At 31.5% G+C, this 13,989-nt stretch overlaps 1 protein-coding gene across 1 annotated transcript; it reads left to right on the forward strand.

Annotated features, from left to right (window-relative positions):
• Positions 1-6,216: 6,216 nt before the first annotated feature.
• LOC127123781 (uncharacterized mitochondrial protein AtMg00810-like) lies at positions 6,217-7,152 on the forward strand. The gene is made up of 2 exons (XM_051053969.1): positions 6,217-6,403; positions 6,602-7,152. Exons 1-2 carry the CDS (start codon positions 6,217-6,219, stop codon positions 7,150-7,152), a joined length of 738 nt encoding a protein of 245 aa, XP_050909926.1.
• The last annotated feature ends 6,837 nt before the right edge of the window (positions 7,153-13,989 follow it).

Genomic DNA, 13,989 nt, shown 5'->3' on the forward strand with positions numbered 1-13,989 from the left:
ATGCTCAACCTCCATTTTCTAAGCAATGTGGGACTTTTAACTCGCACTTGTACATAACAATCTCCCCCTTAAGTGTGAGTCCATCTAATATGCGCATCCTCAAGCAGAAGCTTTTTCATCCACATACACTTGTACCACCGTTACAATCACTATAGCGGAATATGTTGTCTGACCACCATATTGTCAGGAAGACTTTCGATATAAGAAGTCGGTCCCTTAATTGAACCACCGACTCTGATACCACTGTTGGATCATCATGAGGAGCATTCATATTTGGTCAAGAGCAACACACAAGTGTATTTATCCAAACCCTTAAGGTGATAGGTGTATGGGTCCTCTCACTTATAAATTGCCCAACCTTCACTTTTCTAAGCAATATGGAATTTCCAACTCACACTTGTACACAACAACATGCAATACTACAAATACTACATTTCATGACAAAACTTTCACCCCATCCAATCAAAAACCGAGGTAAAATGTCAAGGCGCGCCATTTTTTTAAATAATAAATATCATATATTCCCTAAGTTTCGAAGTATAACCGATATAAAAAATAATTTAGGACATGCTTTGTTTCGCAACAAAACAGTTTATGTTTTTATTTTTATTTTTTTGATAAATGATCTATTTCTTCAGTTATATTTAATAACCGAAGGATTAAATTATCATATCTTACTATAAAAGCACTCATTAATCAGATTTTACCATAACTTAACTTATATGTAGCCCACTCCAAAGTCTTACGCATCATTCTTTGAAATGAATTGCAAGACAAAAAAAAATCTTCAATGTTTTTTAATCTTGAACAAAATATTTTTCCGCCCTTGCAATCTATCTCACATAATGATCCTAATATTGTTGTTGTGTTTTTGTAATAACCTTCATATGTTGTCAATCAAAGAAGACAGGGTCGGTCCAATCATATCGGAGGCCCTGTTCTAATTTCAAAAATTGACCCAAATTTTTAAAAAAATACAATTATAATAATTAAAAAATATATATAAAAAATACAATTATGTATTAATTAAAAATAAATTTAATTATAATTAATTTGAGTTTTGATGAATCTTGATTTTTGTATGTATTGAGTTTTTATCTTAAAATTTCTTTCAATTATTGAGTTTTTTTAATAACATTTTATTTATTTTTATTAATATTTATGAAAAAAATTGAAAAATTCAAAATTTGAGACCCTCTAAAATTTGGGATACTATGCTGCAGCACATGCTGCTCTTGCACAGGGCCGACCCTGAAAGAAAATATTGAGAAATTTACTACTTTACCAGGTTGACAACATCGAGAAATTTATTCATAAACATAATCATTCATTTCTCTTTCATGTTCTCTTTCATGTGAAAACATTTGTCTAAGAGAATAAAATCTCTCTAGGATGGATTGCAAGTAGAGAAAAAAATCTCTTATTTGGAATAGATAACTTATCAGAAATTTGAAAAGATATGTTGTTATCCAAAAATTCATTGTCAAAATCTTTATTTGTTTAAATAGTTTATTTTAATATTATGTGTAATATATATATATATATATATATATATATATATATATATATATATATATATATATATATTATATATATATATATATATATATATATATATATATATATATATATATATATATATATATATATATATATATATATAATGCTTTTTCCCCTCGGGGTTTAACTGAAACCGAGAGGTATGTGGCATTTGGGGTGGAACATATTTAATCGTATTTTTTATCTATAAAGAAACACATTTTACCTCAGTTCTAATTAATAACCGAGATAAAATATAATCGTGTTCATTCAGTTTCTTCATATTCCTTAAACAAATTTTTGTCATACATTTAATGAGTATCAATGCTCAAGACACTGTCATTAGTGCTCATTGTGAAACCTAAAACCCTCCAGCATTTTAAATATTAAAAATTGATAATGTAATATTTGACATGAAAAGATTGAAACATAAAAAAACATTTATTTTGTTTGGGAAAAGTTCTTAAGAATGGATTGCAAGAGCACAAAATTATTTGAGTTCAAGATTTGTGTTATTAAATAATCATATGACTGAGTACTTATTTTATTTATCTATTTTTTTTATATAAAAAACAAATGAATGTAAAAGTCATGCAGAATATTCTACATCCAACATTTATTCTTCCGCAAGATCAATGAAACGAGGATCCCCAACATTTACTCTTCTTCAAGATATCCAATATTTATTATTCACCGACAGCAATGACGATGAATCAGATTCAACATTTTTAATTTAATATTCGGTGTAAATAATGTAATATTATGTGTAAATAATATAGTTTGTAAGCAATTTGATTTATTAATATTATGTGTAAACAATGTAATTAGTTTTTTTAAAGAATATGTATATATATATATATATATATATATATATATATATATATATATATATATATATATATATATATATAATATATATATATATATATATATAATATATATATATATATATATATATATATATATATATATATATATATATATATATATATATATATATATATATATATATATATATATATATATATATATATATATATATATATATATATATATATATATATATATATATATATATATATAGCCTGTAAATTGTACTGATATTTATTCATTCTTTGTATGTGGATAATGTGAATACAAGAAGCACCAATCATTCTTGCTTCCTTCTATCAGTTTTCCATAACAACATTCTGTTATTGATTATTCTTCTTCTTGAATGGATCTTGATTCCATCTTTAATATTTATGTCATTGTTGCATCTTCTCTTGCTATTGCATTGCTTCATCTGAACATTGACATGGTATTAGAGCTTCACTAGCTCTGGTAGCCATTGTTCTTCTTTCCCCCTCTCCAATCGACTGTATTACTGTTCCATTTTGTAGATTCTTACTATCTCTTCATTTATGTTTTCATGGCTAACCAAAGCTTCATCGATTTTTCCACAAATTCGTCGAATCCGTATTACCTACATCCGAATGAAAATCCTTCAATCATCTTTGTTTCACCTCTTCTTGATGATAAAAATTACCATACTTGGGTGATATCGATGCATATTGCGCTGATCTCCAAGAACAAGGACAAGTTCGTTGACGGTACACTCACAAAACCTCCCGTTTCTGATCCCTTATACGCCCCATGGATTCGGTGTAACACAATGGTTCTGGCATGGATTCATTGTTCAATTTCTGAATCTATTGCTAGGTATGTGTTGTGGATCGAAAATGCAGCTGGCGTATGGAAGAATTTGCAACTCCATTTTTCACAAGGTGATATTTTCCGCATTTCAGATATTCAAGAAGATTTATACAAGTTTTGTCAAGGTTCTCTTGATGTTTCAAACTATTTCACTCAATTAAAGGTAATGTGTGATGTACTCGAGAATTATCGACCCGTATCAGCTTGTTCTTGCACCATACCGTGTTCTTGTGGTGCCATTGGTTCAATTCAAAAATACAAAGAGCAAGACTATGTTATCAGGTTTCTTAAAGGGTTGAATGAAAAGTTTACACATTCCAAATCTCAAATAATGATGATGCAGCCCCTTCCCACCATTGACAAAGATTTTTCATTGGTGATTCAACAAGAAAGAGAGATAAACTATGCAGGGTCATCCATGGTAATTCCTACTGCTTCAGCCAACGAAGAAGTAACTGCATTTCATCTTCACAGTTCTTATTCAGGACATACTAATGGCAAGAATGGTCAGACTTTCAGAGGCAAGCCACAAGGTGGAGCTCGAGGACACAACCGTGTATGCACTCATTATGGGAGAACTAATCATACAGTTGAGACTTGTTTCCTCAAGCATGGCTATCCACCTAGCTTCAAAGGTAAAGGTAAAACCCAATCTTCCAATGCTTCAAATCAGACTGTTGTTGCATCTGTTCATGCAGAGTCAAATGAATCTCAACCAAGTTTTGGTTTTACACAGAATAATACAACAACATCTTGGCCTTAATCCAACAGTCCTAACTCACACCTCAAGCCAATTCCATATCCTTATCCCCTTTTGGCCTAAGTTCTTATGCTTACAATGATCATGGTAAGAACCCTAACCTATGGATATTTGATACTGGTGCAACAGACCATATTTCATATGAATTAGCCTCTTTTGAATCATATAAAGACATAATTCCAGTCCATGTTAGTTTACCAGATAGTTCTCAAATAGTTGCTTCTATGTTTGGTAGCATAGTTTTATCTCCCACCCTTACTCTTCATAATGTACTCTACATTCCCATTTTCCATGTTAACTTACTCTCTATTGCTAAACTTGTTAATAGCAATGACTGTCATGTTAACTTCACTGCTAATTCTTGTACCATTCTGCAGAACCATCCCAAGGCAGTGATTGGTACAACTAACCTACAAAGAGGATTATATGTGCTTGATGTTACTCCTCAATCACAAGCCCTTCATTCCAATTCTGCTTCCTCTTGTAATCTTTGGCATATAAGATTAGGTCACATCTCTAATGATGGTTTGAAATACATTTCCAAAGCTTTCCCTTTTATTCCTTATGTACACAATAATATTCCATGTGATTCTTGTCATTTTGGCAAACAAAAGAAACTATCATTTCCTAACAGTACTATTGTTTCCTCTTTTCCTTTTGAAATACTACATACTGACTTGTGGGGGTCGTTTTCCACCACTTCTATATTGGGCCATAGATATTTTTTGACTTTGGTTGATGATTATACTAGGTATACGTGGACTATATTCCTCAAAACCAAAGATCAAACAAAGAATAGTTTAATACAATTTGTAGCATACATTGAGACTCAATTCAAAACTTCTTTGAAATGCCTTAGATCTGATAATGGAAGTGAGTTTGTTGCCCTTAGTTATTTTATCTTATCTAAAGGTATCATTCACCAAAAGTCATGCATTGAAACACCACAACAGAATGGGGTAGTAGAGAGGAAACATCAACATATATTGAATGTAGCTAGAACCCTTTTATTTCATTCTTCAATTCCTCTAAATATGTGGAATTTCTGCATCCAACATGCCATACACCTCATAAATCGACTCCCTACTCCCCTACTGAAACTTAAAAGTCCCAATGAATTGCTACATTAACATCCTCCTATTCTCATCCATTTAAAAACCTTTGGATGTTTGAGTTATGCTACCTCATTACAAACCCACAAAACTAAGTTTGCACCTAGAGCTAGAAAAGCTGTTTTTCTTGGTTTCAAGGAAGGGACTAAGGGATATATTCTCTATGACTTACAACATCATAATATCTTTGTGTCTAGGTATGTAGTTTTTTATGAAACTTACTTTCCATTTAAAACTCATACCACATATGTACTTGAACCTAAAAACCCCACTCTCGTGTCATTTCCCACATATGATGATCCACCTATTCAGCGTATTCCCTCTTCTACAACTCATGACAGGCTTTCACCCCGTTCTCCTATTCAGCCTGCTGTTGGTACACCTCAGTAGTTGGTCATTAATGACCATTGTCACCTCAGTCCAACTTTACAACCTGTCATCAGTCCCACTTTACAACCTATCATGAATGACTCTACACAAATGTCCAACTCTAGCCCTTTGCTGGGTTCACATAGGTATGCTACTCAAACTATTCCTATCAGAACCTCTTTAACACCTTTACCATTACCTAATGGACAATCCCTTATTTCCCCTGCTGTACCCACCACTACACAACAACCTGTTACAACTGAACAATCACATGTTCCTTTACCTGAACCAGAGCCAGTTAATAATGCAGAACCTTTACATAATCGGTATTCTACTAGAGTGTCTCATCCTCCAAGTTACCTGGCGGATTGCCATTGTTATAACACCACACATCACTCTCCTAACTCTCTTAACACCAAACCAGAACCTTCTAATGTTGCCTATCCCTTATCCTCTGTGTTGTCCTATGATCATTGTTCTCCCTCTTATAAACACTATTGGCTTTCTATATCCTCTCATGTTGAAGTAAAGACATTTAACCAAGCCAATAAACATGACTGTTGGAAGAAGGAAATGGATGCAGAGTTGATTGCTCTTGAGGAAAATCATACTTGGCAGGTTGTTGATCTACCTCATGGAAAAACATCCATAGGCTGCAGATGGGTTTACAAAATCAAGCATAAGGCAGATGGTTCCATTGAAAGATTTAAAGCCTGACTAGTAGCAAAGGGATATACACAAATGGAGGGTATTTACTACTTTGACACCTTCTCTCCTGTAGCCAAAATTACTACAGTTAGAGTTCTTTTATCATTAGCTGCTGTTAAAGGTTGGTACTTAGAACAGTTAGATGTGAACAATGCTTTCCTTCATGGTGATTTACATGAAGAGGTATATATGACTCTCCCTCCTGGCTTATCTGATTATGGTGAATCTAAGGTGTGCAAACTGCAAAAGTCTTTATATGGCCTCAAACAGGCCAGCAAGCAATGGTACTCAAAACTCTCCACCTTCCTTCTCTCACTTGGATACACACAATCCTAGGCTGACCATTCCCTTTATGTTAAGAAGGTCAAACATGAATTCACTGCACTACTTATTTATGTATATGATGTGGTGTTGGTAGGTAATTCTTTGTCTGAGATTCAACAGGTCAAACATCTCTTGAATCAAAAGTTTCGATTCAAAGAACTTGGTCAACTATGTTTCTTCTTAGGATTTGAGATTGCTGGATCTCCTACTGGTATTTTTTTTAATCAAAGAAAATATGCTCTTGAACTCTTGGAGGATGATGGTCTCTTGGTAGCAAAACCCTCTGCAGTTCCCTTCAACCTAACCCTTAAACTGTCTATTGATGAAGGCAATGTTTTGGAGGATCCTTCTCTATATAGAAGGTTAATTGGTAGGTTGATTTACCTCACCAACTCACGACCTGACATTGCATTTGCAGTACAACATCTGAGTCAACATGTATCCAAGCCACGTGCTCCTCATTATCAGGCTGCAATTCAAATTTTCAGGTACCTCAAATCTATCCCAGCTAAAGGTATTTTCTTTTCCTTCAACAACAAATTACAGCTTTTTGGTTTTGCTGATTCTGACTGGGCTAGATGCCCTGATACCAGGAAATCAGTCACTGGGTATTGTGTCATGTTAGGCTCCTCTTTACTATGCTGAAAATCCAAAAAGCAACACACGGTTTCTCGTTCTTCCACTGAGGCAGAGTATCGTGCATTGACTTCTATTACTTGTGAATTACAATGGTTGAATTTTCTGTTTCGAGATTTCTTAGTTTAATTTGAGCAGCATGCGTTTGTGTTTTGTGACAGCAAATCTGCAATTTACTTGGCACATAATCCTACATTTCATGAAAGTAGCAAACACATTAAATTGGACTGTCATGTGATAAGGGAAAAGATCAATTCAAAACTTATTCATCTTCTTCCTATCTCTACATATAATTGGTTGGCGGATATTTTTACTAAACCCCTCCATTCACCATCTTTGAAGAGTAGTTTGGACAAGTTAGGAGTTTGTACCATCCACTGCCCAACTTGAGGGAGGATATTAATATATATATATATATATATATATATATATATATATATATATATATATATATATATATATATATATATATATATATATATATATATATATATATATATATATATATATATATATATATATATATATATATATATATATATATATATAGCCTGTAAACTGTACTGATATTTATTCATTCTTTATATGTGGATAATGTGAATACAAGAAGCACCAACCATTCTTGCTTCCTTCTAACAGTTTTCCATAACAACATTTTGTTATTGATTCTTCTTCTTGAATGGATCTTGATTCCATCTTCAATATTTCTTACTACCGCATTGCTTCATCTGAACATTGACATATATTTCCCTTGATTTTATTATTAAATCGAAATGTATATGATATTAATTTGAAAAATATAAAAAAATTATTGATAAGGATCGAACTCATGACAATTTCAACTAACCCCTAAGTTATTCTAAATTGAGGGGTAAAGTGGTAGTTTTTCATGACGCTCTTCTTTACATCACATCTTTAACCAATGTTAAATCAACTTCGCGTATGAGATTACATGTGTTTTTGTAATAGTGATAGTCCTTGATAAAACATTATGACAAAATTGATTCATGTAATCGAACTCACTTAATGAGATAAGACTTAATTGTTATTGTTGTTATAATTTATGTTGTTATCGTATTCTAAAAATTAAAAATATATTGATAATAAGTATTTTTTTATCATTCTATACAAAATTTTATTTTTTAAAAATGCTAAAATTTTCTTTTTATTTTTTACAAATCATTTTTCAAAATCCTCTTTTCCTTTTCTTTCAAACTCTCAAACAAAAAATTTGGAAAAAATAATATCTATTATGAAGCTGAGTGACTAATTATTTTCCATCATCATCATCACTATGAAACTAAGAACTACAAGTCACTTAATGAGGAAGTAAGTTTGTACCAATCATTTTAATATATTTAATAAAAATTGTTTCGCATTGTCAAAAAACCAAAACTAAATGAGGAATTCAGACAGTAAATTATTATTATTTTTGGTAGTTTTTTTAGGCGACATAGACAGTAAATTATTATTTTTAAAAAAGGAATTGAGCCAAATGAAGTTAAAGTAGAATGCTAAAACATGATTCGGCGAGAGAGCAAAAGTGAACAGATGGAGAGCAGAGAGAGAAGATAAAGAAGTCTGCATAATTAATTATTTTATATGAATTGAACTCTCCGACTAATATTATAAATATCATTATTTTATTACAATAAAAATACATTAAAAATCAATACGGTTAATAAGTTAAAATCACAAATATGGTTTCATTTATTTATTATTTTAATCTTCAATACTACGACTAATAATAATAATAATAATAAAAGCTTCATAAACTAAGATTATGTTTTATATTTATTATCTTAAATTATTAAAGTTTGACTTAACCATCATAACAAAATTACTCTATATAAGTTCTTTTAATTTTATCTCAAATCAATTAATATGAATTTTAAATTTTATCAATACATTTTTCTCACACCCGACACTTTATTGGACATGGTGCAAGGATTTCAACGGTGAATAATCCAAAGTTCGATTAATATACCCTGATATCATTTTAAAGTTTTATGTAATCCCCTTACAAAATCGATTTGAAAGACGAGGGTGTCACTTTATATAAACTATTTTAATATTATATCTCCAACTAATATCAATGTACGAATTCGAATTCAAAACTACTAAGTTGAAGCTACTACAAGGTCTATATGCCCACAAAAAATCTAAAGCCTTTTTTGTGGAGGCTCTTTTCAATGGAAAAGATTGCACAATCCTAAAATTAAATCTACTATCAAACACGCTTATAACTGAATCTAACACCCAATAAATCATATGAAAAAAATTATTAAATTATTTAAACCTTTAAATATAAAAGTAAAAATTTAATTTCTTTATTTTTTTCATAATTTTTGCACATATTTAGAATAAATGTGGTAGAAATCAAAGATTAAAAAATACAAATACCTTTTTTATATTTTTTTATTCAAATTAAGTCATTGTAAAAAAAGAAATGAATAATCATGGTTTATATATATATATATATATATATATATATATATATATATATATATAGAGAGAGAGAGAGAGAGAGAGAGAGAGAGAGAGAGAGAGAGAGAGAGAGAGAGAGAGAGAGAGAGAGAGAGAGAGAGAGAGAGAGAGAGATTAATAGGTATGCACTATCAGTGTAAAAAGTTTTACACCGTCAATGCATCACAATCATCCGTTTGTATTGCTTTTTAAATGGTTAAAATAAAAGTCAAATATTTTAAATAAATCAATGGTTGAGATTGACTGACAGTGTAAAAAATCTTTAAACTGTCAGTGTATATCAATTAAATTTATATATATATATATATATATATATATATATATATATATATATATATATATATATATATATATATATATATATATATATATATATATATATATATATCAGGATTAAATGATATTAAGATGTCAAATTTAATAACACGGCACTTCCAATAACACTTCACCCTATGTTCATATAACAAAATTCACGTTGGATTGAAAGTTATTATCATATAGATCACGCCTATAAAATTTCATATCAATAAAAAATCATTTGATGTGTTAAAAAAATGATAAAAATGAACGGTTTTCATAAAATTTTGTAAGACGTTAGTTTTTATGTATCTCGTTGACATGTTAAATGATTTTCGATTGATATTAAATTTTATAGACATGATTTATATGATAATAACTTTCAATCCAACGATGAATTTTATTATACGAATATACGGTAAAGAATTATCGGAGATGTATGTTACTAAGTTTGACACTTTGGTGTCATTTGATCCTGATTTTATATATATATATATATATATATATATATATATATATATATATATATATATATATATATATATATATATATATATATATATATATATATATATATATATATATAAGATTCATAAGGCATAATAATATTTCATAATTAATATGATTCAAACCTTCAAAGTTAGTTGCAACAAACTTTCTATTCTTCTTCTTCGCTACCAAAGCTTCCTTTCCTATTTCTCTTCTATACGACTTCTATGATCATTGGTCAATGTTAATGAAATTTTTGCTCAAATCAAATAAATATTGGAGCATTGTTGAGAATGACATTGTCATAACCGATGCTGATGCCACCCCTAATCAATGTAAGCTTGCCGAGGAGAGTAAACTAAAGAACTTTAAGACCAATAATTTATTGTTTCAAGCAATCGATCATTCAATCATGGAGGCAATTCTTATCTGTAACACAACCAAGAATATTTGGGATTTCATGAATAAGAAGTGTCAAAGCTCAACAAAGGTCAAACAAGCTTTATTACAATATTTATGGCATGAATTTAAAGTTTTTTTTCCTATGAAAGAGAGTGAATTTGTGGATAAGTACTTTGCTCAAACTCTTGCAAATATTAATTGCCTGAAGGCACGAGGTGAGAAAATGGATCAAACCTTAATTGATTAGAAGTTTCTTAGGTCTACAACATTAAGATTTGACTATGTTGTTTGTTCAATTGAGGAATCTGATTATGTGACCATCTTATAATTGATGAACCCTATAGTGTTATATTTGTGAGAGTTCCAAATAGGGGCGACTTTAGGATCTTCGACCAATAAGTCATCGCCTGAACGCCACCTTCATGGAGTATGTGGTCTCTCCCTTGGGACAAATAACATGTATAATACTGTTATCTCCCCACTAAGTCATACAAGAATAAGTCTGATGACTTCTCGACAAGCGTGTCGATAATGTCACAGTAATAAAAAAGATCAAATCAATAGGAATTGTCTTCAAGCAAGACAAAATATGTGCAATGTATAAAAACTGGTAAAAATGGGGGTTTCGAGTTTTAGTGCGAAAAGTAAATAAGAGATTAAACAGAATCACGAAAGCGGTCAGGTTGTGTTTTAGAATCCCCTATTCTTCTATTATTGATGTTTGATGCCTTGTATGAATGATCTTCTCATTATAACCACATGAAAAATTAACAAAACCATTATAGATGATCCCTCACGAAATAACTCACTAACAGTAACTCAGAGATTCCTATCCCTAGTCCGCTAGCATAAGCAGGGTTAGGCGATGTATAGAACGTTAATTCCCTATGGCACTACTCGAGGTCTCTTACTCCTATTCAACCAGCGTAAGTACAACATTTTCCCTAGGTCCAACACATAGACTAATGGTCAGTATTCCCTATATGCCCAAGATCATATTAAAAAAGTATCTCACATAAAAATCATTAAGAACAACAAGCAATTGAATGACATTATAGATCAAAAGGTTCATACAAAGTCAAATCAACATAGAATCCAACAATATTAAAATAGGTTTATCATAACACAATCTAACCTATAGGAGCTTAGCTACTCATAACTCAAATAACAATACCACAATTGATAGATGAAAATAACATATGAATTCCCTTGAAGTAATGGCCTATAATGGCTTCAAATGCCTTAAAAATCACCCACGGTGCTCTTCAAATCGTGCTCTTCTCTCTTAAAATCGTAACCCTTGTGAAAGTGCAAAGACTCTCCTTTTATTGGCTTCAGAATGAACCAGAAACCGTCAGAAAAGCCCAGAAACAGGGTCAATCGTGCGCGTGATGACTTGTAACGCACGATGCAGCTTTTATGGACCCATTGTGCGCGATGCTGCATGTGATTATTTCTGAAGCTGCACTCTTTTTTGCTCATTTTTCACTCAAATTTTTACCAAGTCCACAATCTTCACACTTAGATATTTTTTCCTCATTCTTTGGTCTTTCTTCTTTATTTTGGCTCATCTTTCACTTGTTTTGATCTGACTCTTTGACTAAATTCATGCAATGACGAACTGTCATCACAACCCCAAACTTGAATCGTTGATTGTCCTCAAGTAACTCGCATGTAACTACACATTTCAACATACAACAAGTCGCACAATAACAATCTAACATCACCAAATTAAATATTTCTTTTACCTGACCATTGTTCTAGCTTCCAACTTTTATCCGGCGAATTCGGAAAATGTCCTCAACATTGACGAGTACTCAACCTGTCTCTCAGCTCACTTTAACTCACTCAATGGATAGGGTTATCTCTCAATCAACATGTAAAATCAATTATGCTTAGCTTGATCATGTTCTAATAGAGTTCATCATAGAAATCACAATACACACATTAGAGGTCTTTTCAGGTTGTAACTTGGTTTATATTTTGGTAGGATATTTTTTTGGAAAGTAGGTTTAAACCTTTGAAGTTAGGTGCCTAGTTCTCCTTCTATCATCCATAACTTGTCTGATCTATTTCTAGATGTTTCCCCACTTATCTGATGTATTCTCTGATGTGTTTGTATTATGATGTATTTCCAAAATTTCCTTGATGTATTACCGGATGTGTCTGTATTCTGCTGTATTTCCAGAATATCACTTGTAATTTTGATGCATTTCTAGTATTTGTTTCTTTTACTCTCCGATGAATCCTCGGACATGTAATTTTTGTTTTGACGCACTTCTAGAACCCCTATGCCATTCCCTGACATTATTTCAAGACTCATTGGTGTCTCATAAAGTTCAGTTGTTACTAGGCATTATTCCAAGCTCAGTGGTCACTATAACTCATTTTAAACCCAATTTTCGTTGGCATCACTGTCACTCCATTTGAAAATACAATCATGATTGGTATCTGAAGTTTGGTCGTTGCCAACATCATTTAAAGTCCAGTTGTTGTTGGAAAACTCTGTTGTAGCCGGTAATTGTTTTACTAATGACTTCTATCAAGTCCAATTGTTGTTGGCAAAATCTGTTAAAAGCTGGTTATAATCCATTGCTTACGGTCAAAGTCCAATTGTTGTTGGCAAAATCCATTAAAAGCTGGTTGTAATCCATTGCTTACGGTCAAAGCCCACTTGTTGTTTGAAAAATCCATTAAAAGCTGGTTGTAATCCATTTCTTACGGTCAAAGTCCAATCTTTGTTGGCACGTACAAAGAGTTTGATTACCCTGTCTTTCCTGATGGTTTCGTGAAAGTCATGTATGACTCATCATCTTGAGGAATTCCCATAAGCTTGGAGGTTTTTCGTGTTAGAAAACTTCAATGATGTTGGTTTTGTTTGATTTCTTTGTAAAGAATCATTGTAGCCTTTTGTGTGGATGATCTACTTATAAGAAGACTCCCGTTTAGCTTTGTTTTGCATAAATTCCCTGTTAGGAATCTCCAAAATCTTTGATCGGATGAATTTCTTGTGAGAAATCTCCAGAACTGTCAGATGTATTCTAAAGTGTCTGGTCATGTATGAACCTATTGATGATACTTGCTTTGAATGGTTTCCTATATTGTCAGGTCATATATGAACCTGTTGTTAAAGTTTTCTTTGGGTTTTCTGTTGTTGTCAAGTCATGTTTG

This window comes from Lathyrus oleraceus, chromosome 2 (genome assembly GCF_024323335.1).
Source record: "Lathyrus oleraceus cultivar Zhongwan6 chromosome 2, CAAS_Psat_ZW6_1.0, whole genome shotgun sequence".
Lineage (NCBI taxonomy): Eukaryota > Viridiplantae > Streptophyta > Magnoliopsida > Fabales > Fabaceae > Lathyrus > Lathyrus oleraceus.